This window comes from Brachionichthys hirsutus, chromosome 7, assembly GCF_040956055.1.
Source record: "Brachionichthys hirsutus isolate HB-005 chromosome 7, CSIRO-AGI_Bhir_v1, whole genome shotgun sequence".
Taxonomy (NCBI): Eukaryota; Metazoa; Chordata; class Actinopteri; order Lophiiformes; family Brachionichthyidae; genus Brachionichthys; species Brachionichthys hirsutus.
This window is the reverse complement of record NC_090903.1, coordinates 7701480-7726351: the sequence shown is the minus strand read 5'-3', so window position 1 is coordinate 7726351 and position 24872 is coordinate 7701480. Positions and strand designations below refer to the sequence as shown.

At 42.9% G+C, this 24872-nt stretch overlaps 4 protein-coding genes across 5 annotated transcripts; 2 read left to right on the top strand and 2 right to left on the bottom strand.

Annotated features, from left to right (window-relative positions):
• Positions 1-363: 363 nt before the first annotated feature.
• Positions 364-7243, bottom strand: sufu (suppressor of fused homolog (Drosophila)). Its single transcript, XM_068740906.1, has 12 exons — positions 7095-7243; positions 6547-6681; positions 6082-6218; positions 5128-5270; positions 4662-4747; positions 4522-4594; positions 4264-4420; positions 4035-4137; positions 3602-3736; positions 2063-2201; positions 1907-1975; positions 364-1821 (listed from the first exon to the last, which is right to left on the bottom strand). Exons 1-12 carry the CDS (start codon positions 7241-7243, stop codon positions 1732-1734), a joined length of 1416 nt encoding a protein of 471 aa, XP_068597007.1. The 3' UTR covers positions 364-1731.
• A 3932-nt stretch (positions 7244-11175) lies between these two features.
• mettl18 (methyltransferase 18, RPL3 N3-histidine) lies at positions 11176-12988 on the bottom strand. The gene is made up of 2 exons (XM_068741472.1): positions 12804-12988; positions 11176-12295 (listed from the first exon to the last, which is right to left on the bottom strand). Exons 1-2 carry the CDS (start codon positions 12978-12980, stop codon positions 11342-11344), a joined length of 1131 nt encoding a protein of 376 aa, XP_068597573.1. The 5' UTR covers positions 12981-12988; the 3' UTR covers positions 11176-11341.
• Positions 12989-13370: 382 nt separating this feature from the next.
• Positions 13371-18101, top strand: zdhhc16a (zinc finger DHHC-type palmitoyltransferase 16a). Its single transcript, XM_068741221.1, has 11 exons — positions 13371-13411; positions 14878-15137; positions 15213-15407; positions 15511-15599; positions 15780-15808; positions 15912-16045; positions 16213-16296; positions 16380-16465; positions 16986-17109; positions 17214-17284; positions 17364-18101. The coding sequence occupies exons 2-11, from the start codon at positions 14901-14903 to the stop codon at positions 17464-17466; spliced, it is 1152 nt and encodes a 383-aa protein (XP_068597322.1). The 5' UTR covers positions 13371-13411; positions 14878-14900; the 3' UTR covers positions 17467-18101.
• Positions 18102-19037: 936 nt separating this feature from the next.
• Positions 19038-24314, top strand: ubtd1a (ubiquitin domain containing 1a). Of its 2 annotated transcripts, none has more exons than XM_068741278.1 (5): positions 19038-19163; positions 19584-19673; positions 22611-22838; positions 23169-23354; positions 23522-24314. In XM_068741278.1, exons 1-5 carry the CDS (start codon positions 19100-19102, stop codon positions 23746-23748), a joined length of 795 nt encoding a protein of 264 aa, XP_068597379.1. In that variant the 5' UTR covers positions 19038-19099; the 3' UTR covers positions 23749-24314. The 2 variants fall into 2 exon arrangements, with proteins under 2 accessions (XP_068597379.1, XP_068597380.1); XM_068741279.1 differs by having other exon boundaries at positions 19063-19163; positions 19564-19673.
• The last annotated feature ends 558 nt before the right edge of the window (positions 24315-24872 follow it).

The window sequence follows — 24872 nt, the reverse complement described above, 5'->3', positions numbered from 1 at the left end:
TGACCGGGATAGAGGCCATCAGACGGGCTTTATAGAGCAGGTACTTATAAATATATTAGGATAAACAGCAGCAGAAACACATTGTTATATTTTCAAATAATTATATTTGAGAAAAATTAAATACTGAGGTCTCATTTGATATAGTGAGCAATGGATTTTTGGGCCAACTATGTTCTGAGCAAGGGATTTGAACCAAAGTCCATGAACATTTTTGATTAAATGTACAACTTTATATTGTTTCGATCATAAAGAGAAGCGCGCGAGTATCAATAATACACACTAGTTTATTACCATAGAGAATGTCAGCTAGAAGCTGACAACCACTCTGATCAGTGCAGCATTGAAACATGTTTAATCCCTATCGTTAGACTGATGAAGGGGCAGCCAGAGAATGGGAGGTGGGTCTGATGTAGCGAAAGACAGGCTGAAACCAGAACGGCGCTGCTGCTGCCAGGCACACCTTCACGAGTTTGTGTGGATACATGAAATTAAACAATCCAGTGTGACTCAATTACCCTTATGGCGTAAACAAAACACAAAAAACTGGAAGAGCTGTACCTTTTAAACGTTAATGAAAAGCAAATCAGAACTCTGAAAGAAATCCCTGCAATAAACAGCCCTTTAAGAGTCATGCTGAAGAAAGTTCCTCTGGAGACGTTTTGCAGCTTTGTTTGCGTAAATATCTACTCTTTAATGCACTTGGGATTATAATCAGACAATTCAGTCAGTAAGATAAAGAAAATACCAAATGACCAATACCTAAACTTTACATTTGTCAAAAAAACAAGACAAGACGCCGTTACGTCGTGTAACTGCAGACTTTTTTAAGGAGACATGGCAGCAAAAGCATTTTTTTCTGCTTTAGTGTTCGACCGGAATCAGAAAACGGTGAGAACGTCGTTTCAGACTCGTCTTCTCATTCGCGGGGCTGCAGGCAGCATTCGGAGTCGGAGACTCTGGTCCTTCTCAACCCAAGGCACTGAGGCGTGTCCCTCCAGCTTGCATAAGCAGGTCCTCGTCATATTTAACAGACAGACGTGAAAAAAGAAATAAAAAAAGCATACAGGAGTCGCTTTGCGGTGTAGGAAGCGAAATGATGGCTTGAACGTGCAGCTCCTGTGAGCTTCCTTTGAAAACAGCTGCCTCTGATCATTCAGGACAAATACATGGAAAGTAGTTTCTAATCACGTTTCAGTCTGTCGATTGTTCTGAAGCACGAAACGGGAGAAAGACGGCACTGTTGGCCGTACAATGACAACTGTAATAACGACTGCAAACACACACAAAAAAAAATGCCCAGCATTTTTAAAGACCATACACACCAACTGAAAGAAAACACTGATTTAAAGTGTTCAACATGACTTTCGTCTGTCCTTTCTAAGGTCAATGGAATAAATAGAACCGTTTGAAGAACAGCCAGGCAGCTATCTGAGAGACCATCACGCACCTCATCACAGGATGTGCGTTTTGCTTTCTTCATGCAGGTTAAACATCTGGAAACGCCGGTTCCAACGTTACATTTGACACTAAAAATAACGAGAGCATCAGAGAAATGTTGTAAACAGTCAGGCTAGTCAGAGAACGCAGGAACAGAATAAAACGCTGAGCTAATCTCCGAGGGTCGAAGGCTGTCCACTGAGAAGGAAACGCCGGCTCGCTCTGCGTGTCCTGGAGGTCTCCTGTTCACGATCAGTGGGTGTTGATATCTTCTAATGAGTCCGTGTCTCGGGGTCATTGTAGCGGATTGTCAAACACAGCGTCTGGTAGTACGGAGATCTTCAGCTTCTTCTCTGGCCAGCTGTACTCCTTTGGCATTTTTGTCTACGCAAAGAGAAAAGAAAAAAAGGCTTGAAACACTCCGGCCGTAAAAAAAACAACCACGCTGAGATACCAGGATTTCACTCGCCTCCTCACGGGTGTTAAGTTCCTGTAGATCTCCAAGCATCTGCTCCACAAACTCTTCAGTCAACAATATCTATGCAAGGAGAGCAAAATGTCAAGGGAATGCATTAAACAGGAAGTTAAAGTGCCACGAAGAAATGCGTGGTGGCTCTACCGGTACCTGAAGCCAGGGGCCATGGGCGGCGAACGGATGGTCCTCAGTAGCAAAGGCTCCTTCCACGCCTGTAGAAACAAACGTAATGGCCGTGTCTCCGTTGATACTTTTGTACGTGAAATGTCTCCCGTGGAGCAAACGGCCTCTGCAAAATAGAAAGAAAAATGCATTCAGTAAAAGTAAGAAGCTTTGCAGGAATGAGGAGTTATACAGGAACGATCCGGGTCACGAGCAAGATCGGCTCCGAGTCAGAACGGACGCAAGTCGGCCGAGTTACAAAACGGCGATGCAGGATACAGTCAATTTAAAGAAGCGTTGCTGCTGCAATGATAGCTAGCTACTAAGTGTAGCGCTGGGATGCTAGCTAGCTACTAAGTGTAGCGCTGGGATGCTGCGCTGCCGTATCGTGTGCTGCACACCGGGTATCTCCCTCTGCTATGCGTAGCTACCAGGCATATAAACATTCATGATGTATGAATCGGCATCTTAAAAAAAAGGGGTTTAAGTGTAACTGATGAGCTTTTTTTGTAATTACATAAGAACTTGTTTTGAGAAAAAAAAGAAAAGAAAAAGGAAACGTGACATCACCATATATATATACACATACGCTCGCACACACAGTGTATATCTGTACCGGTACAGTTTGTTTTTTTTGGAATTGAGGGTGATTGATATCATATATATATCAATCACCCTCAATTTAAAAAAAATAATATCCACACACACACTGTACCTCTAAAATAACAGGTATAATTTGGTGATCAATAGTTAGTAGAAGCCATATTTGATGTTATAAAACCACATGCTGGTATCATATAACTGGGATGCTCTAATTCTTCACTGCTGGCTATTCTGGTCTTTTCCATCGTGTGTATTGATCACAACAAGCGGGTTTGTGCTCCTCTCCTGTCTGTGGCATGAAGCATTCATTCATGGTTCCATGTCTGCTAAAACACATTCCAAAAAAAGCGCATTATCCAAATCAAGGCCAAATAATATATATATATATATATATATATATATATAATCTCATCAATTTATTTAATTAAGGCTTTAATCCATTCTGTTGTTCCGTTACTGCCATTTTTATTTATTTTAATATTTGACATTCCTTACGTCTGTGTTGGCTGACAGAAGCAACTGAATTTAAGGTCACCAACAAACGCAGCTTGAATTCCCCTTCTGACGAGGCTTCCCGCTGACGGACATTCCTTCGCTTAAGTAGAGTCACCACGGGAGCGCTGCTGACTTCAGGGACGCAGTTACGATGACAAAGGTTTACCGACTGCACCAAGTTAGTCAAGTTGCAACACACTTTGCACAAAATATGCAGAATACTTAAGAGACCCAGGAACACACGAGGGTCACATTTATGTTACTTACAAATACAACTTTAGAAATGAGCACAAAGCCTCTATTAGAATAACGTCACGGTGAAACCTTATCTCATCAGGTCTGGTGTTATTCTGCCTACAAAGCCCGTGTATGAACACATTTATTTCTCGGCCCATTTCAAAGGATCAATAAAACAGTCTGATGCAGTACCGCAGGCAGAGGGGCAGCAGGGTGCCCGACTCTTGGTTGAATTTCAAATGGACGCTCTCCAGTTGTCTCGTTCGGACCAGCTCGTGTGGAACAATGGCAGCTGAACTCTCGCTTTCTAAACTGTCTTTCCGACTCCTGAGTGAAAAGAAGAAATGAAATAAAAAATCTGGACTGATGTAGGTCACCAATGACAGAATAAAAGCACAAACAGCTAATGATTATTGACTGTGCAGACAAATTTCAAACCTCCTTTTGGCAAAAGCAGATAGGAAGCCAAAAAATAGCAAACGAGAAAGTAACAGGCCGCCAACGTAATGCTGGCAACGGTGAAACAATCCCGTTGACATTCTAAATGTCACTTATGCTGCGAGTCAGTGTGGAGGAAACTATCCTGGGGCAACACACTGTGTGTGTGAGCGGGAGGGACACTCACTGAGGCCTCTCGAGGCTTTGTCTCTGGCTGGTGATGGGCGGTAGCGCCGCTTTGCTGCTAAACTCCAGCCCCTTTCTCAGCGTCTCCCTGATCTGCTCTGTGTCTGTCAACGCGGGAAAAGATCAGCATAAATTTAGCCCACAGTACCGAGAGAATGAAACCAGACCCCCCCCCCCCTAGTCCCGATTAGGTATTCTTGATCTTAATTAGAAGACACGCTACTCTCAACCTTTATCAGAGAGCCTCCGTGGTTGCGATCCAATGCAGATGGAGCGGCTGTCCTCCTCGTCCTCTGGCGGCCGGCTCAGATCGTCCCACACGCACTTGGCGCTAACCCCACTCAGGTTAGAGCCTTCCGTCTCGATACCCTGGTCCACTCTCTCCTGCTTAGATGAGCAAAACGAATATACGCAATCATTAACACTAGCTCATACAAAATACAGTCTTTTACAATGAGCTGAGAGTGCGAACTTTAATAAAACCTTACTTGTAGGAGCGGATCAATGTCAAAAATGGTCTCCCCTCTCCTCATGTCCGTGATTAGCCAGGGGCCGCCAGCTCTGTGCAGGACAATCGTCGGCATTGGTCCCAGGCAGCATTAAAATCAAGCTAAACTGCTGTACTCACACTCTCACTCCGCGCATCAGCTCCAGGATGCCTTGCCCGTTCCACTGCTGGGCCGCCTGCAGCTCCTCTGTACATACGCCCACAATCTACGGGAGGCAGCGCTGAGCATCAAACGCCGTGGTCTAACAGCTACCGGCTCTCCACGCACCCCTTACCCACTTATAGCTTTCAGAAAGAATAGGTGAGAGTATACACATTCCTTGGCACCGCAGAGCTACCAATAAAAAGATTTGATTATACTTTATATAAGACTTAGGCCACAGATTTAAATTTTAACTTAATCTATGCTAATTTAGTGCCAGCTTTTGTGATAACGGTGTGTGTTATATTGCAGGTCTGTTGTCGTAATCTCTTCCAACATGAGGTGAATGTTTTATTCAATCGGCTTCTTGTTTGCTTTAATTTTGTGGGTAAAAAGAACCAAAAAGGTAACTTAACCGCGATAATACCACCTATTGGAGCTCACCTGTAGAAAGCCCACTGTACCAAAAGGGGTCTGAATTGGTTGCATCTGAGGGTCTTCTGTGAGCAGCATGTGCTGAATACGAGATTCGCTGTTGTCAAGTGGACTGTGCCACGACACATGGTCGCCGCTGCAAAACGTGTTTTCTGTACAAGAGAGAGAAAAAACAGAGACTTTAATTTTCAAAGCCGTGCAAAATACGCTGTTTGAAGTCGTCTGGTTGGAAGCGCTGTTCATATATTATCGTCTGCTCAGAGCATGGGAACAACTACCGGTGTGGAGCAGGCCTGCTTTGCTAGTTTTCATTAGCTCACCTCACAGAACTACTGAGGGAAAATAACAAGATTATTCACGGATGAGCAGGAGAGAGAGAGAGAGAGAGATTCAGGTCCCAAATGCGTCAAGGAAAACATTTTTTCCATCAGAGAAATGTGTTTGCTTGGGATGTAAAATGCTCCCGGTACAGATAACTGGGAAAAGCGAGGGAGAAGATGGCCAGGAATCAACATTCATTTATCTCGTGAGTCCAGCCCACCCAAGAGCAAATTGACCCCAGCTGGATAGCAGAGAAGGGATGGGAGCGTAAAAAGAACGCTTTGCTAGGTTATCGGTAAACAGCTCCGTTTTAAATCTGTGGTTTCACGTAACTACTACAATAACTAAAATAATGAAAGCATTCAACTCTTTTCAAAGTAAACTATCATGCTAATACCCAATATGTACTGTTTTTGTGCAATTAGAATACAGTTTATATGCAATTAGTCGTTGCATGGTAAAAGATACGATTCAAATTTAAAGTCAACAGTTTGTTTATAACTGAAGACTTTCAGAAAATAAAGCAGTTAAAACTGATTTACGGTATAAAGAAAATGTAAAATAATCTACACTGAATGATTTAGGCATCGAGGTTTTTCAGTGCGTAAATTAAGCAGATCACGAGCTGCTGTGTGCTCTCACCAGATTGGAAAACATAGCGAGCCAGGCCTTGCATGAGCTCCGCCGGCCAGGTTGGCGGTGCCGTTTCGCCCACCTCTCTTTTAAGTCTGAAGGTGAGCTCAAAGCCAAACCCGCTCGGTCCGTCTGCCCCTGTGAATCTGAGAGAGACACGATGTCGTTTTTACCCTTTTATTATGCAAGAGGGCTATGAAAATCACAATGCTAGTAATTTTAGGCAACATATCGTGGTGGATCCAGTGCCATGTCAATTAGGAGGAGGGACACACTTAAAGCGCTCCTGACATAAAGAAAAAATATGTATTTAACAATATTAAATTGAGGTAATTTTCCACAATGGGGAAATGAGCAAACTCCAAAATGAGACCGATAAACCTCAAAGTTCAACATCTATTGCCTGAAAAGTGATGAATCTCCTTCAGGTCCCCCAGAGAAACTACAAACCAGGTTGTTTCGTTATCTACTTACTCATGAACCCTATTATCTCCATAGAGGTCGCTCAGTCCGAAGCTGACGTAGTGCCAATGCTCCTGGACATCCTGAGATGGGCATCCCGTGCTCCGGTACATACTGATGTAATCTAAAGGGTCTGGTCCCCCTAACCTGTGAGAAACATTCAAGATTCAAGATTCAAGATACTTTATTATCATTATGCGAACATAATAAAATCGTGAGAAGGCCCACGGCTTAAGGCACACATCATAATCAAATCAAAAACTAAATTCTTTCTCTTAAAGAAACAATATATATATACACAACATTATACACAATATATATATACAACCATTTAGAGCTTTACTCTTTAGCACCCCAATGAAAAGACAACAAAGACAGGCTTTAATAACAGTCTAATAAAAAGTTTCATCGCTTATAGAATTTCACAAAACATTAGCGGAACCGAAGTTACAGTATGGATACTAATTGTAGCTAGCTTAGCCGTTTGCTTCGGTCTCGGCATGAACTTGTCCCAAATTAAAATATATGTCAACCCCGCACCAACAGGACAAGACACCTACCAATATTTTACAATAGCTGTAACTTGAAGCGGGTTAGCTTGTTCCGGGTAGAGTCGCCTGCATTCCCCGTAGATAGCCTGCAGTCCCGGAGGAAACAGCGGCACCAGCCCGTGGGCTTGAGCACCGCTAGCAGGCCGCACCTCGTCCATGTCAAAGGCCTACAAAGGTTAACCCACAAAACAACCGCTATGTGGGTACGTTCAGCTCGGATCAACAAAAACAACACTAATCCAAAATAATAAAGATCTCAAATTGGCATCGATAACCAAAAAAAGAAAGGTTTCCTCCCGAATAGTTACGTTAGCCTCAACAGGGTTTAGCCTGTTGCTCGCGCTCGACAAAAAACTATCTATCCATTGATTGGGTGGTGACTGTGACGTAATAGACTTACTGGCAAATGGGGTGATTTGATTTTAGGTTGTTTGGCTTCATACTTTATTATGATTGGCTGACACATTGCCAACCAAAGAGCAGGGTCAAATGTTTGCGTAAGCAGAGAATACGGTACAGTAACAAATACTTTATTAACGAGAGCATAATTAATGCCAAAGACTGGGCAATCTTACGGACAGTGGGTATTCATCCTTTTACTGTAAACTGTTTTAGAAAAATATAGGAACTATATCATAATCTTGTTGTTTAGAGCATATACAGCAAAACACCATCATCAGTTTGTGGCAGTTTGATGGAACTACATCTGAAATCTGTTCTTTCTCTTGATTGTGAAATGTGTGACATAAATATTGCAATATTATAAAGCTACACTAAATATTATGATATGCAAGAACATCAGGCGGAAAATTATTCACTTTGATTCACTTTATTGGCAATATGTACACAATACTGAACAACAGCGATCAATAGTTTATAGTGCATTTTACTCACAGTATTCTTATATAGAAATTAGCAAAAATAACCCACACAGACACGCACACACACACACACACACACACACATATGTATACTAATGCACATATAACACTTCAATTTGTCGTAAATCTGAGACATGCTAGAATAAATAGAAACCAGACAATTATTAATGTGTTCTGATGGTGCAGATTTCCACGCTGTGGTGCAGAGCAGAGAGGCAAACCAGTACCATACCAAAAGAACTGAGCCCATAGATGACACCTGAAGATGCCACCATCTATGGAATTCAGTTCTCATAGTAAAGAACTTTACTTTAGGTCCTCAAGAGCCTCTTGGTGCTTGAATGGCTAAATTATTGGATATAACTCACATAAAGTGTGTGATTTCATTAATACCAGGGAAACATGATATAAGACACATTGAGCAACGTGGTGGGATGGCATCATTCACAACATTCTCAGGAAAAGCACTAGACTAGAGCAACGGAACGAGTGCATCAACCCTTAGTTCATTAGAGAATTGAGCAAAGGTTCATAACAATGGCAATTACACTTTATCTTAAACAGCGATGCGTCATGGCTTTTATTCACATTAAACAGACGTGAAACTTACCTTTTCAAATCTATATTTTTGAGAATTTAATAATAAAAACAGACAGAGTAATAAAAACAAAGTGGAATACAAACCTCTAGAATGGAGTTATGATTGAATGGATGCAACTTTGTGGTGAGATTCTTGGAAATGCTTCATAACCACTGGAACTAAAGCCTGTCTACCAGGCTGATGCAAGCACCGAGTCAGATTATGATGATATTCTGTTGGTCAAGGGATGAGATGACTAATCAGTTATGGCCGACCACTCCCTGGAAAAGACCTTTGGGACAATATGATTACAGACAAACCTTACGTTGATGTATCCTTGAACCCTCTAACGTAAGTTTGTCATTAACCAACCTGTGTTGTATTACAGGAAATCTTCCCTCATTAAAAAAAAAAAAAAACCCCTACAGATTCAAGATCTCGATTCTTTATTGACAGTGGCAACAGAGTGAAATAGTTGCTCGGTGTTATCACAATCGCTGTGGTTTATTTGGTATGAGTACACATTCTTTTAGCATACATGCAATAAAGTACAATGAACTCTCTGAGGAAGGCCACACCTGAACACGCTCAGGAAACTCCTATCTTTCCGGCAGTTTGGCTGGGAAACAACCAGTTCTGCAGCCTATTACTAGACAAGAAATATTTGCTGGGGTATTAAAACATTCGTAAAAAAAAAAAACTTGGGCTCCGTCAAACAATTCAAATAAAAGGCAGATTGATGAACAAGACACATCCTTCCTCTGCTGGTGCGCAGAATACGTGAAAGCCCAACGTAGGAACGCCACTGCGCGTTGAATGCTTGAAGCTCATGTGGGCACAGATGGCAAATTTACACAGAGCTCAATATTTGTATTTTTTTTTATTTGACCATAAACCTGCCAGTTTTCTACATGGATACTTACCCCAGACATTTCTCATGTTCCAGATCTTGGGGAAATCAGAAGTGTATCTCCTCGTGAAATCCCCCCCCTGCCAGGATGGTGCTCTCATAGAGTAGAACTTCAGACACGCTTGAGCTGTTCCATCTCAGAAAAAATAAAAAGTTGAATCATTCTTTCCAAGCAGAATGAAAATACAGTCGAACCAGGCTCCAACGAATCGCCTGGGCGTTCTGCTCTCTCCTATTTCCTACACGTTCCAAGGAAAGATGAAACTAACTGCCTGACATTCAGGGCAAAGAAGCTTAAATACCACCACCTTTCACATCACATCAGTCCCTCTCCCTCCTCTCTGGTTCTCATACACTCCCTCTCTCCGGTAAGCATGACAGTCACTTCCCAGTAAGAAGGAAACAGTGGGAGTGAAGAGCACGCCCCTTCACAGTGAATCAACACATGATAGTTTCTGAGGAAAACCATATGACTCGCCCAGCCCCCTGTTACCATCAAGTGAGCGAGGTTAAGACTGTGTCTGCCGGAGGAACCAGGAATTCCCCTCGCAGAACACCAACAGCTGTTAAAATCAGAGCCACGATGAAGCCTCCACACACAAGCCGGACATATAAGCAAACAGAAACCATGCGTGGGTGTCCCATAAAAGCACCAGACAGGAAATAGTGTTCAATACAAGATCTTTAAATAATAAGTGAATGGAAATTCTGTCCACACACTGCTAATCTTTTTAAGCTGGTGACACCATAAGATATCTTTCATCTCTGCTGAATATTATTTCTCAGCAGGCAAGCGGATACGACTTGCGTCATGGGCGTGCTAGTATGAGATTGATCGGTGAGAATATTTGCCTAGCTGGGTTTAGTTCGAGGAAGGTCTGATAGGAGAGGGTTCAATGAAAGCTGCCTTTATGGTTGTGTTTGCTCTCTGGACATTAACAAACACAATGCGGATGTAATAATGTGTTCAGCTGGATGAACGTAGCCGCAGTGGGTCAGCAGGTTATACGTTGTTTTTTTTTTTAAAGCCTGGGGACTGTTATTCCCAGTTTCATTGTACAGCTTGTGTAAAAAGCCTCAGATTTCCTCATTCTCCTTATTCAACTCATGTACGGGAAACTAGTCTATGCACCATGAATACAACTGTCATATATTATTCTTACAGATTTCCGTGATGTAGACAAAAAGGGGAATCCACACATGCTTTGGACAAATTACAGCACGTTCCCCTTATTGTACTTGGATCTGAACCCACTTCCTGCATGCAAATGAGTATTACATGTCATGACTTCCTGATTTTGCAATGGAGCACACCAAGATTACTTAAGTGAAGGTTAAAAAAAAAAAAAGAAAAGAAGAAAACCCCACAATCACAAGGAGCCATTACTAGAAGAAGAGTTACAGAGACTCCATAGAATCCCACTGATGTGCAGTGACTGTCGACTCCACTTTCAAGCTCCATCCTTGGACTGGTGGGATAAGTTGCAATTGACATTATGTGTTGGACTTTCGAAACAAGCACGGCTTTCATGCTGCTGTTTGAACACTGGGGAAAACACTCACAAAGGTCACTGAGCCCATTTCCTTTCTTCCCTCCCCATGAATCTACAGACCTCTCACAGCCCATTGAAACTGCACTTCACTTTCTGGCAGACATATTCAGATTTCTATATAGGAAGTGGTAGAAGGTGCAGGCAACCAAAAAGCAACTGAGACGGTATCTTTTATTTCAGCTCTTCTTTACTGTGCCAAGCTTCTCAATTCAAATAAAAATGATCATCTCATTTAACTGTGTAGGCATCACAGTGATTTTATAAATGAGTGAAAGAGACCTCGACAATTATTACAGACACAAACTTCACATTTAATTCAGGACTGCTTTTATTTAGCCATATTTGGTTGTTTTAAAACGTAGCACCACGACATGTCTCTGGAGTCCTTCTTGCCCATCCCACAAATGATCCAAAGAGAAAACCCCCCTCTGCTCCACAAATGTCTCAAACAGGTACAGTCCCCCGCCCACACCAAAGTAGTGGGATTTGGTGGCGAGGTAGACGAGCCCATCTGGTGCCAGCAGCATGTGGAGCGCCTCGTGTAAGGCGTGGTAGTGCGCGGTGTTGTAGATGGTCTCAGAGGTGAATATGATGTCATACCGGGTCAGCGGGTCGTCCTTCTGAACCAAACCAAGATATGTTCTCCAGTCACCAGAGAAGAAGCGACACTTGGCAAGCAATGGCTGCTGGGACGGGTCCATGGCTCTCTTCTTTGGTGGTGGGTTGCCATCTTTCACGTCATCCTTCTCTTTTACCTTAATTTTACCTCCACCTTTTCTGTTCCCTTCTTCATCATCGTCGCTCTCTTCTTCTTCTTCATCCTCTTGGAAGTTGACCATTACATTTGGCACTGTGAGCTGCTCAATAACTGTACTATTATAATCTTGGAAGTGGACCTGCTTGGCGCCCCTCTTCAGAGCCAGAATCCCCAACAGGCCCGCCCCACAGCCCAAATCCAAAACTGCCTTCCCCCCAAAGGTCTCTCCTTCTTTCTCAATCAGCTCCAGAAGGTCGTAAGTGCACTCCCACACCTTCAGCCCACCCTCGTACACACCAGCGACCAGATCAGACCTCCGGGCTGCAGTGTGGGACAGAATATTCTCCCTGTCCTCTCTCTCAAAGGCTGTCTTTTCAAAAACGGTCTCATTGAGAAAGTAAAGAGGAGGAAGACAACCTATAGTAAGAGTCTCGGTGACGGCATCCATGAGGTACACCTGCGAGTCGGACAGTTGAAGGTGCTCTTTAGCCTCTTTCACCGGCTCTGCTGGTTTGGCGTCACCCTCAATCTGAAAAATAGAAAAGCAGCATGCATGTTAATGGAACAGATGCATTCTCCCGGCTTAACGTGTAAAAGATGACATCAAGGGAGTAGCTTTATGGTTCTGTATATTCTCATATGTGTTTAATATGGAATGTCTGGGTGATAAAATGCAATTCTTCAGATCAGATAGTCCAAACATGCCAGGGTCATTCTGCATCATCTGTAGGAGGACAGATTTAGGGGAACGAGCCTCCCAGAGAGACTGTAAGTTCTAAGCAGAGTTTAGACTCTTGGTTCTTCCATGACTGGGCTTCCTCTTGGACTGAACGAAACCCTCTGCAGAGTTTATGATTCATTTCATTCTTGTCTGTTGAATAAACCTTGTGATTTGCTGAAATCTGACGTCTTTGTCTTGTACCGTTTCTGGAATAAACGAACACGCTGACTGAAAATAACTTTTTTAAAAGGCTGAATTAAATCCTTACTGCTGAGGTCCCCCTTTATAGCACATGTTGCTAGCTAACGTTACTCACAGTGTTAGCAGAACTGTCTTTGTTTTTGATTTGTAATCCATTTTCTTCCACACTGAGTGGATTTTTTGTTTGTGCTGGGACATCGAAGTTAAAACAAAACGACATCGTGGCTGAAAACAGCGCAAACAGGCAGCAAAAAAAATTTAATAGCGAAATTCCCAACAGGGCCCAACCCATAAGCCCGATACGACGAAGACTTGTTTGCTTACGTCATTACGCAGCGCCGCTCAGGCTATGAGACGCAAACCCCCGAGTACCATCCATTTTATTAATAATGTAAACAGTAAAGTTGCAAGCAAAGTGAGATTTTATTAAAGGCATACAAAACTGGAATATTGGCACTGAAATACATAATATTTATGGACAAAACCAGTCACAATTGAGATGAAATCGGTTCCTGACTCAAACTACCATGATACCTTTCGCCATTATTGTGGCGCGTGCGCACTAGGTCTAAGAGCAGGTTTAGGTTCTGTGAACTATCACAAGGAGGTCCGCAATCCTGCTCTTCCCGTTACCAAGCGACATTAATCCAATTTTTACCTTCTTTTTAAAAAAAAATGTTGACCGGAAGAGAGATTTCAGTGGCTTTCGGCCCTCGTAGAACAGTGAGTATCACCAAAATGTATCGGAAATGCTATCAAATATCAGGATGTAGCACGCATCGATAGGTTTTGTTTTTAGTATGAAAACATTGAATGGTTACAAACAAAAGGGATTTGCAGAGGCTCTCCAAACCGTTGTGTGCCATATAGACGAAATAGTCAAAGGTTCCGGTTTTTGTGAGACGTAATTTTATTTAATTTGCCGTATTATTGTCTTTGAACCTCCTGACATTGCATGATTGGAGTTGAATACTACTGCATTACAGTGATGTCAGTTTACTGTCGCACCTGTGGTAACAGTTAATCCTCCTCCCAGTGTACACCCTTACAGGAATGCTGCACAGCAAGGTTTGATTTACCAGCATGCAAATATATATGGGAAAAGTCACCAGACTTATTTGTTTGTTTTTTTAAAATTGTGGCCAAAGTCTAATTTGGCGAGTTGTATTTAAAAAAAACCCCCAGATGGCTAGCTTTTTTCAGCTTGTGTAAATTTGACATAACTTTATTAGAACTACGGTATAGCAATTAGTCTTTCAACAGAAGATTTAGTGTAACATATGCTGAGAATCTGCTGTTTGTTGTAATAAATCAATAAAATGTGTGACCTGTAAGCATTTGAGGTGCTTTGAGGAGATCATTGCTGTAATTTCTGAAAGTAGAATGTTTCCTTCTTCTTTGCTAATGCAGGATTTCAGCTGCTCAAGTGTTTGGGGGTCTCCTTTGTCATGTTTTACATTTCATAATGTGCTACATACACGTTTTCAGTGGGTGCCCAGTTGGGTCTGCAGGAAGGCCGGTTTATTCCCCGAACTCATTTGAATGAATGAATTTTATTTTGGTTTACTTTTCAATGACGCAAAGACAAAGGACAATATTTCAAAGGCAGATGCTTACTTGGAACTTAACCCTTTTCTTACAATAACGTCCCCCAAAAGTTCTCAGCGTTATGTCCGTAGACTATACATTATTATAACAATCAAATTCTTCAGGAAGTTACTCAATATCTACATATATATCCATACATCCTGGGAGCTCCTTGGGACCCCCCCCCCCCCCCCCCCCCAGAGGAGTTGGTGGAAGTGGCTTGGGAGAGGACTGTCTGGGCTTCCCCGCTCTAAGCTCTTCCCCGGCGACCCAGATCCGGATAAGCGGTTGGAAACGAGAAGACAAAGGAGTTTATGCTGCTATTTTTCTACACAGCCTCTCAACTTTTTTGGAACTGGATATGTATTTATTTATTTATTTGTAGGTCTTTTTGATGTAGTCAAATGCAGTAAACATAGCTAAAGATGTCCAGTGCAAATATAGAGTTTATATTTGGTTGGTAATTTGTGAAACTTGTTTATAGCAATGAGAATACAGTGGATAATTAAGATAATTAAGGTAAAATATATGTGCATGCAATAAAAATGAATGCACTTTAAGTTATTGATTTCTATAACTGATCGTGCGTATCTTCTTGGAAGGTGTAGCTCATCACAGATGCAGGATGCCGCCGTGTCTCAGCCCATTGCTCCAGCTGCTGCGCTGCTGTGTGCGTTTGTGGACCTGCACCAGGAGAGGAAGGAGCAGACTGCCTCTGTGGACGAGGAAGCTGTGGGCTTACATGAGGCTGCTGGTGCAATCCCTTTACTTTAACGCCCTCACGGACTCCAATGTGGTTTTCGATTCAATCTTTGAACCTGTATTCTTTACAGTGGAATATGTCACGCGCAGCTGTGGAAGGGTGAGTATCGGTTCTTCGTGTGCTGTAATGAGCTGAAAGATTCAAAAATTCACTTCCCTTGTTTTTGTCTGGCAGGTGTTTGTGGGTTTTTTGGTGGCAATGATCAGCTCCATCATGGTGATAGCCTATGCTGTTATACTGCCTATTACCCTGTATGCTTACCCCCCCGGCTGGATGGCTTGGCATTTTTGTTTTGGAAATTGGGTCATCATGATGATCACGTTCCATTATTATAAGGCTGCCAAGACGTCCCCTGGATTCCTCCCTTCTGTAAGATCAGCGCTAGACTTTTCTGGAGAACCGGAAATGGCACATGTTGAAAGGAATAATCTTACATTTAGTTCTGTAATGTAAAATGTCCTCTCTCCATCAGGAAAAATATGACAGTCCATTTGTGGCAGTCTGTAAAAAGTGCATCATGCCCAAGCCAGCGAGAACCCACCACTGTGGCATCTGTAACAGGCGAGTTCGTGTTGCTTTTCCTCTGCTCTGATGACTGCGTTGCTCTCCTTGTATTCAGTACTTCACTGACTATGTAATTAGGATCAACCAGATTTTATTACCTTTGAAGAAGGAGAAGAAGATGCTGTCAGGCTGAATTTCAAACTCAGTCACGCAGAATATTCTGTCTTTCCGTTGCAGGTGCATTCTGAAAATGGACCATCATTGTCGTATCCTTGCTGGAGGCATCATTTCAAATTTGTCCTATGAATAAGACTTACTATACTTGTGACTATTATGGGATGCGTCTTTTCCTTAAGGTCAGCACGTCAGCCTGGCTGAATAACTGTGTGGGACACTTTAACCACCGTTACTTCTTCTCTTTCTGCCTTTGCGCGACCTTGGGCTGTGCTTACTGCACCATCAGTGGGAGGAACCTTTTCATGGATGCGTACTACGCCGTTGAGGTGAGACGTCCAGACTCCAGACGCCACGCTGCCTCCCCCTCTGGTGGCGGTTGTCCCTTGAAGGCTTGTCCGTTTTCTGGTGTCTTTTCCAGTGGGCTGAACGGTTCCTGACTGACACTTGCCTTTTACTGTCTTTTGTACTTTGGGTTTGCGGGCTGTTCCTTTAGCACTTTAAGCATTTGGACATGGACAAGCCAGGTGAACCAGTAACAGGGATGGGAGTTCTTATTGGGATTCTGCCCTCAGGCCAAGTACCGCTTCAAAACACACACGATGACATGATTAAGCCTACATGTTTTTATCATGTTATTCATGTCATTTGTACTATTTTTAGACCAGCTATCAGACGCCTGCACTGCCGTACACCTTCAAGGACAAGTTCAGGCACAAGTGCATCATTTACATGTGGGTGCTTACCAGGTGAGAAATGGATTTCAGGATGCTTCTTGTTGTATCTCGGACCACATTGACTACCGGTAATTCCATGCAGGTTAGCATGTAGCACATCCAGACTAGGAAAGCATGTATAAATATATCTACTCAATCTGTTTGATTTTTGTGCATGTTGTTGTGGCCATTGTGTAACGGTGTAATTATATTCCGAGGAGCGTTTTTGGGAGTAAATGTAATCTTCCTATTATTATTTGTGAATTAAGATCAGCGAGCACGTCCATGCTCAGCTAGCTACCAAAGCAAACAGATCAAACTGGGCCTTATTCAAATTGAGCAGTGCATCCACATTAAATGCTTTTTTATGTCAGACAGGTGTTGACAGCATCATCAAACCAGACAGAAATAAATTCAAACTTGATATGAGCGTATCAGGAATCCGTTAGAAAACCCTGATCCTGGTTAGCTGGCTGTCGATAGCGATGCATCAAGGAATGTCTCCTTCTCTTTTGCATGCGTGCATTAACCAAACACGCTTTGCCCCCTTTAGCACGATTGCAGTGGTTCTGGGCGCGCTGACTTTTTGGCACGCTGTCCTCATATCCAAAGGAGAGACGAGCATAGAAAGGCACCTGAACAAAAAAGAGGCAAAGCGAATGGCAAAACAAGGGAAGGTCAGTTTTCATTTCAAACGCTGAGTTAGCGTTGGGAACAGTGATTCCAATAAGTTAGAATCTTTTAATTGTTTAGTTTTTCTAATCGGATCGCTCTCTGGCAGGTGTACAGAAACCCTCACAACTATGGTCGACTGAATAACTGGAAGGTCTTCCTTGGGGTAGAGAAAAGAAGGTGCGTCTCAAAATGTGTGTCATGGTATGCGACCTTGTATTTCTTGTAACCCCTGTTTTGCTTTGTTGTCTCTGTCTAGTCACTGGGTGACACGAGTTCTCCTCCCATCTGGACACAGCCCACACGCCGACGGCTTGACGTGGGACATCTTCCCTCTTAAAAAGGACTCACTACCTGTATGACAGACGCTGCTTAGCCGTACATGCAACATAGTTGTTGGAAACTTTGCTGTGTCTAACCTGCTCTGGTTGTTTGACGTGGATCCACACCTGATGCTTCAACGAACGGGGTCTCTGGAACCTCCAAAGTGTTCCAGCGGCGATCTTCCTTTCATCCTTTGGTTGTTTGTATTTTGTAAGGGTTCTATTCTGGGTTCTTGCTTGACGGAACTAATAATGTGTGTTGACTGCTGTTATTGGACTGCCCGTCATTCATGACAAAGGTTTTGTAGTTGTTCCTCCCAGCATCTTCGTGTGTACGTCCCGCGGTCCAATCGTATCATTCGAACTTTTTTGTTTGTTTGTTTTTTAACAGAAACTGAAGTAGTAATATTAGACGTTATTTATCTCAATTTGGTGACTGTTAAATGAATAATCTTTATAAATTAGCTTGTTACAAAAGCTTTGGTGGCAGCGAGTGTTGAGTTATTAATCAATCCATCAACAGTCCGAAGCAGCATTTTGGGTGTCGACTGTTAAGCGTTAAATACTTGAAGCTCTGGTGAGCTGATGAGTTGTCACAGTTATTGCCAATGGAACAGGTTGTACAACAGACAGAAGAGATAACAGACGTAGCCTGCCCTCTTTCACCTCGCCACACACACACGCACACACACAGACGGTATGCAGGTGGAATAAATTAGAACACTGGAAAATTTTCTTTTTTTGTTGATATTTTAGAAGTTGAAATCTATTCATATTCTTCACTCGATACATGTAAACAAAAATGTTTCAAGCACTTTGTGAATGACTGTATTTTGATAAATGCAGCCTGCAGGTGAAGAAATTAAGAACTAGAAAAGCACTCAGAGAGAGACCTCCACCCAACAGCTCATTCCCCTCCTAATTGGATTTACACCTTCCGCATGGTGATCTGGATCATCATCAAACGGTTCTAAATCGTTCTTGGTATCTTTATACACCAACCATGAAAAGTGAAAGTTAAAGGTTAAAATGTCATATTTTTTCCTAATGTCGTTCTGGTTCTGTTCCAGATGAAATTCGGTGGGGAGATAGAGACCCCCTCCCTAAACAACTGTGTCAAATTCCATAAACATCGGTCAATAATCAACCGAGATATTGAGGAACGCATTTTGAAGCTCCACTGACTGTAATGCAACCAAACATTTCAAACTGCTCCAGAATCCAGAATCTCTTCTGGATCAGCACCATTAATTTAATCAACTGTTCCCGGTAAGACTCCCAACATTTTCTGAATTTAAATATATTAAACGTCACGTTTTATCGCGATAGCTCCAAATGCGTTCTTCTCTGCAAACAGAATGGTCGAGTATTTCCTGTCTGCCGCTCTTATTTTGAAAAGCAGTGACAGGATAGACTATTAATCTGAACTGCGCATGCTTGGAAACTGTTGGGGGGTGGGGGGGGGGGGATTTATTTCTGAATCGCTGTAAGCGGCTGCAGCTCCATCCATCATGGTTTAAGCAGTTATTAAGTCCGTTTTGCGGGTGTGATTTGACTGGAGGCTCTGCGGGACCGGACCGGGTCCACCAGCCCCCCCACCCCCACCCCCAGTCCTGCACACGCACCAGCTGCTGGATCACCGCGTCCGGGATCTAGTGACAAGTTCACTTTGATGTCCGATCTTATGTGGAGAGCAAACTGCAGACGAATGCATCATTTTGCCGACTGGATTTCAGGTAGGTAAATGCAGAAACACGGACATACCTCTGAGCGATGAATCACACAGATGGTGACGTTATTATTATTATTATTATTATTATTATTATTATTATTATTATTATTATCATTATCATTATCATTATTATTATCATTATCATTATTATTATCATTATCATTATCATTATTATATTTGTGTATGTGAATGGGAAAAACAAGTGCAGCGACGGACAGGCGGTTTAGACGCGCGTCCCCGTCAGCTGCCAGTACACGTGACGTAAACATCGCAGCCTGTCTGAACTCTCGGGAACATGGAGTGCTGAGCCCCCCCCCAATGCTTTTAACAAGGCATTTCATTTAGCGTCATCACACATTATCGCATTTTGCACTTTAACATGTTCCAAATGTGATTTTTTGTAGTTCTTGTGTGTGGCTTGTAGGCACAGCGATGGGAGGCTGTGTGGGGAGGAGGAGCGGGATGGATGGACAAGGGAGCGGCCGAATCTCGACAAGAAGCAAGAAACGTGGAGGTGAGAAGAACCTACAAACTCGATTTATATTTATTTTATCTGTCTGCAGTATGTTTCTCCCGACGGCGAGTATAAAGAGATACACAAACATGATCGTACGGATGAAGCCTTCATAGTTTGTCTCTTTATGACGTCACACAGACACATTTGACAGGAATCTCTGCTCATCTTCTGCAACAGTCTGAGAGCGTCTCAGCCATGACGGCTGGGGCATGTGTCTAATCTGTTCTGAGGACCTGCCCTGACCGGACGGCGTTACTGGATACACACCAGTCAGCCTTTTCTGCACACGCATTATGGTGTTAAGCTCAGCGAGCGCGTTCATATCGCGGTTTGACCTACTTTGTGCTCGATTTACCATCATGTCAACTTGCTGCAAAAATTAAAAACCCATTTGCTCACAGTGTCGGATCATGTGCCTCGTGAGGCAGACACGAAATGTCATGTTGCACGAGAGTCTCAGTGCTTCATCTTTTCTGAGAAGCAAACATGAACGGGAAATACAGCATTCATGACGAAGCCTCTGATGGACAGTTCTCGTTTGTTTGATTTGTCTTTGGGTGCTTCTATCCTGTCTTTAAATAAAGCTGACTGGATTAAGTGTCTTGAGTAAAGATGTTACCTGCAGGCTGGGACACTCGGATGACCGTCCGCCTAAACGGATCGTCCTTCCACGGAATGATCCTGTGGTATATTTTCGTGGTTGTTTAATCGCCTGATATAAGTAGAGCGAGCATTGTCACTTTTAATTTAGGGGAGAAGTGTCGGGAAGGCCTGGATTAGATGGCTAGACTTTCCGATGTTGCAGCGAAGCGGGTTGGACAAAGCAGCGGCGTCCTCCTTTCCAAGGACGGAGACTTGCGCCTAATAGATGCCGACTTTAAACCGACTCCCGGCAAACCTCTGGGAACAAAACGGCTATGGGAGTACCAACCTCCAGGGAACGCAGTTACCGTCACGCTCCCGACTCACCCTTCGAGGTGTTGCCGAAGGGTGAGCTCTGAACTCAGATCTTTGTGTGGATCCACAGAAGTCGTTTCTTTGTGCTTGTGCTGCATTGTCATCATTTTGAGGCATTTCTCTCTCCATTCGGCGTTTCTAATTTTTCTTGTGCATTTCTGGAACAGCGTAAAATGAAATGGAAGACGTAACAAGTACTGAGATGTAAAATGGATCTAAACTTGGCCCATGACAACAACAAAAAAAACACATGAGAATGAGGTCATGAGAATGTTGACAGCAGTTTCAGGAATATTTTAGCTTAAAAAAAAATCCCTAAATTGATGACTGACAGTATTTGAATTTGCCAAGCTCACATTCCTAGTGCAGATTTAATCTTATCACTAGCATGGAATGAAGTGTGTATCATGCTTTGATCCGTGACCTTAATTGAACCCTCTGAACTCCCAAGCCTTGTCCTCCGTTCACCTCCAGGTTCCTTGTCTGTCATTGTACCCGATCAGGCTATTCGGCTGTTGCGGTTGCTCGTCTGGATTCCAGACAAACAACCTGGAACAACCGCATGTTTGTTCGTCTGGCACGTTAATAGCAACTTCAACTTTACAGTCTGTCCACGTTAACTAACCCGAGTGTGAAAGGTAAGAACAGAACATTGAAGAATAGCGTGAACAGTGCAATAGCTCAGAAAACAAACAAACTCTATATTCCTCCATTTTAGGACATTTGTCAAATCTAAGTAGTAAAACGTGCTCTTCAGACTGAATATGTTATTTAAACGTGCAGGTGAGACGCATGTTAAAGTGACGCCTGAAGTGAGGTCATCATCTCATCTTTCAATCGCGTTTATCCTAATTATGGTGGCCGACATTGTAAATGGAATATTATTGAAATCGGGTTAAACCAGATTGACGCTGGTTCTTTTTTTTTATGAAACATAACATCAGATGTCAAACAGAAGATTAGAGCGTCTGCATCCAGTCACTGTTCTTTATTTGTAGATGCTTTGAGACTCTCGCTGTGTTTTTTGCCGGCTTCCATCGGTGAGTTTGTCGCTCCAACCAATGCCTTATTATGGGATAGGGGCCGATAAATCCTATTATGTGGAACCTGAATACTGCCTATAATCCCCTGGTGTGTGTGTGTGTGTGAGTGTGTGTCTGCGTGCACGTACTGGAATAATCCACAACACTATAAATAATCACTTTGACTCTCTGCGACTCAAATGGACCGTGTTTGCGTGCTGGATCGGTGGACGACTGCCACGTACGACGGTGTGGACGGCGTAGCGTCACTCAGGCTATGAGCTGTTAGAGTAGCTGCGTGCTGAATAGCAATGAGCTGTCTTTCTGTAAAGCAGATGAAATCATGCTGAATGTCTCAGGAGGTTTTCACATTTTCTTTTGTTTCAGCCGGATGCTGAAGCTCCTCTAGTGGAGGTCGTAAGATGAGCCTTTTTTTTTCTTTCTCTCCCCTCTTTGGTGTTTACATGATCAGGTGTACGTCAAACAATTGTCGATGTGTAGCATCTAATCTTCCATGGATGTCCTCTCTTTATTTTTAAAATATTGGGTTAGGGTTACGTTTGATCTGCTCATAAAATGATTTTCAGTGATGATGAGCTAAGACGTGTTCGTTTACGGTAGATTTATATTTATTAAAACTTTAACAAATACATTTTTTGCTCAATTAACAGAAATATATTAATAACACATCTCCCTATTTAATGTTTTATGATTTTTTTAGTCATGGTAAAGAGCTAAATCATTTTCCAGCAGCTGTAACTTCTCAGAGCTTCACTACCCGATAAGTGCTTTTAAGTTAATTTATTATGTAACTCTCTGCACCTTTTAAAACCTGAGTTTTTTAATTTTATTAAAAAAGTATAGCCCAGAAGCTATTATATTGCTCTGTAGCCATTGGTTTCATGATGAGCTCATCCTTAGGTCAGATTGAACACATCCTTCTTTCCTCTCTCAGGTCGCAATGAGCCTCTCAAGAAGGAGCGTCCGAAGTGGAAGAGCGAGTACCCGATGACGGAGGGCCAGCTGAGGAGCAAAAGGGACGAGTTTTGGGATACGGCTCCGGCTTTTGATGGACGGAAAGAGATCTGGGATGCTCTCAGGGCAGCAGCCCTGGCTGCAGAGTGCAATGACCAGGGGCTAGCGCAGGCTATCGTGGATGGGGCATGCATCACTCTGCCACACGGTATGAAAACACTCGCAGCGTCCAGCACAAATGCACAACCCGCTGAAATAATCCTCGGCATGTTGAAGGTCGGTTTGCCGGATCCCGTGCATGAGCTGGCCAGAGATTACTGCTTAATAGTTACGTAATAGCCGCAGTGCTGCGTGACAGCGGTGAATGGATTTATGCTCAGACAGCAATGCCAGAGTAGGAAACCTTCATGGCTGGAGCTTTCTGAACCGTTTTTATTGGCTCCTTGGGTTTTAAATCCATTGCTATTACTAGTAGAATTATTTTTTGGGGGGGGGGGGAGAGCTTCTGTTTATCTGGTTCCTTTCCCTTTCTCTGCAGGATCTCTCACAGAGAGTTACGATGAACTGGGAAACCGCTACCAGCTCCCGGCTTACACCTTAGCCCCGCCTACCAACCTCATCACTGAAACATCCGGCGAGAGCAAAGCGTCTGAATCCACACAAAAACAAGCTCAACCCTCTCCGTGCAGGCGAGAGTTCCAGCTGCGGGTGCGACTGTCTACAGGTAATGAGCACACAGTGTGATCTAGCTCCACGTTGGTTAACATCTCTTTCTCTGTGTGGGTGGCGTCTCATCCAGAGTGGCGGCTGATGTTTAATTCATAGCCTCTCAGCATCTCGCCGTTTAGAAATCTGCGTCAGCTCCCATCTATGCTCTTTTGAACCTCTCAGGAAAGGATGTGCGTCTGACAGCCAGCATGGCGGACGCCGTCTCTGCGCTCAAGAAGCAGCTGGAGGAACTGGAAGGAATCGACGCGAGCCGCCAGAGGTGGTTCTTCTCCGGGAAGCTCCTGACTGACAAGACTCGCTTGCAAGACGCCAAGATCCAGACGGATTTCGTTGTCCAAGTGATTGTCAACATGAACGCTCCAGTCCAGCTCCAGAGGGACGTGGAATGAAGGAATTTGCTAGAAAGAGTGCTGCAGAGGACTTTTGTGACATTTTTTTAATATATATAAGATGTTATTGCTTTTATATGGCTCCTTTTTGTATTTTTGTTTTTCCTTTTTGTCAAATAATTTAAGAATATTGAGAAGCACTGAAACACTTTAGATGAGAGGTATTCCTGATATGCACGTCCCAGCGTCCGCCTGTCTGTCTGTTCGTGTGGACATCTGCTCACGGCTCTGTTGTTTACATGGCCCCTCCCTTCTCATTGTCTGTCTCTCGTGTCTTTTCATTGACTGAATGATTTTGACCTTGGGATCTTTTTCTTCTTTTGTTTCTGGTCATATTTGAGAGGTCGGGTAGGAGATGTTCGCTGTAAATATATCGGTTCCCATATTTAACTATGTGCACACTTGATTTTCAACTCTCCATTGCATAGTCCATAATAAGGACACAGAATGTGAAGAAGGCTTCTTTCTAGCAGGTGATGATTGCATCTGTTTTTTGTTTGTTTTTATTATTTCATCACTCCGAACTGTACTTGAATAACTTAATAAATATTGAAAATACAAACTCATTCTCTGCTGATGATCTTTGTGTGTGTGTGTGTTTGGGGAGGGGGGGCAGATATTTGTGCTTGCAGAATATATATATTTCTTTTTGGCAGAAAAATTACTGATTTCACAATTTCATCATATTCATCGTTTGAAAATAAAACGAAGTAAAATAAAAAATAGCTTGAGCAACACTGTCACCCAGTGTTCACAGGCAGAATCTCTCCAGTGCAGCATTACTCAGCAGATTTTACTAACCTATATTTTAAGATACTTTGTATCAACGGTTCAACAGTTCTTCTTGTTTCAAATAAAACACACATATATATATATATATTATTTTCTAATTTACCATTGCAATGATTATATTAGATCTGTTGCCTGAGCAATTATTCAGTCCATTCACTGGACAAACTGATAGAACACATGTTCGGTTCAAACTTCAAACATTGTGTTTCTTCTTTTATTTTAAATGCATCAATGTCGAATGGCGCCCTCTACTGGTAAAAATAACGTCGCGACAGATCTCCCCGTGACGTCATATGAGGCGCGACGTCTATCTGGGCTAGGACCAGAGCGAC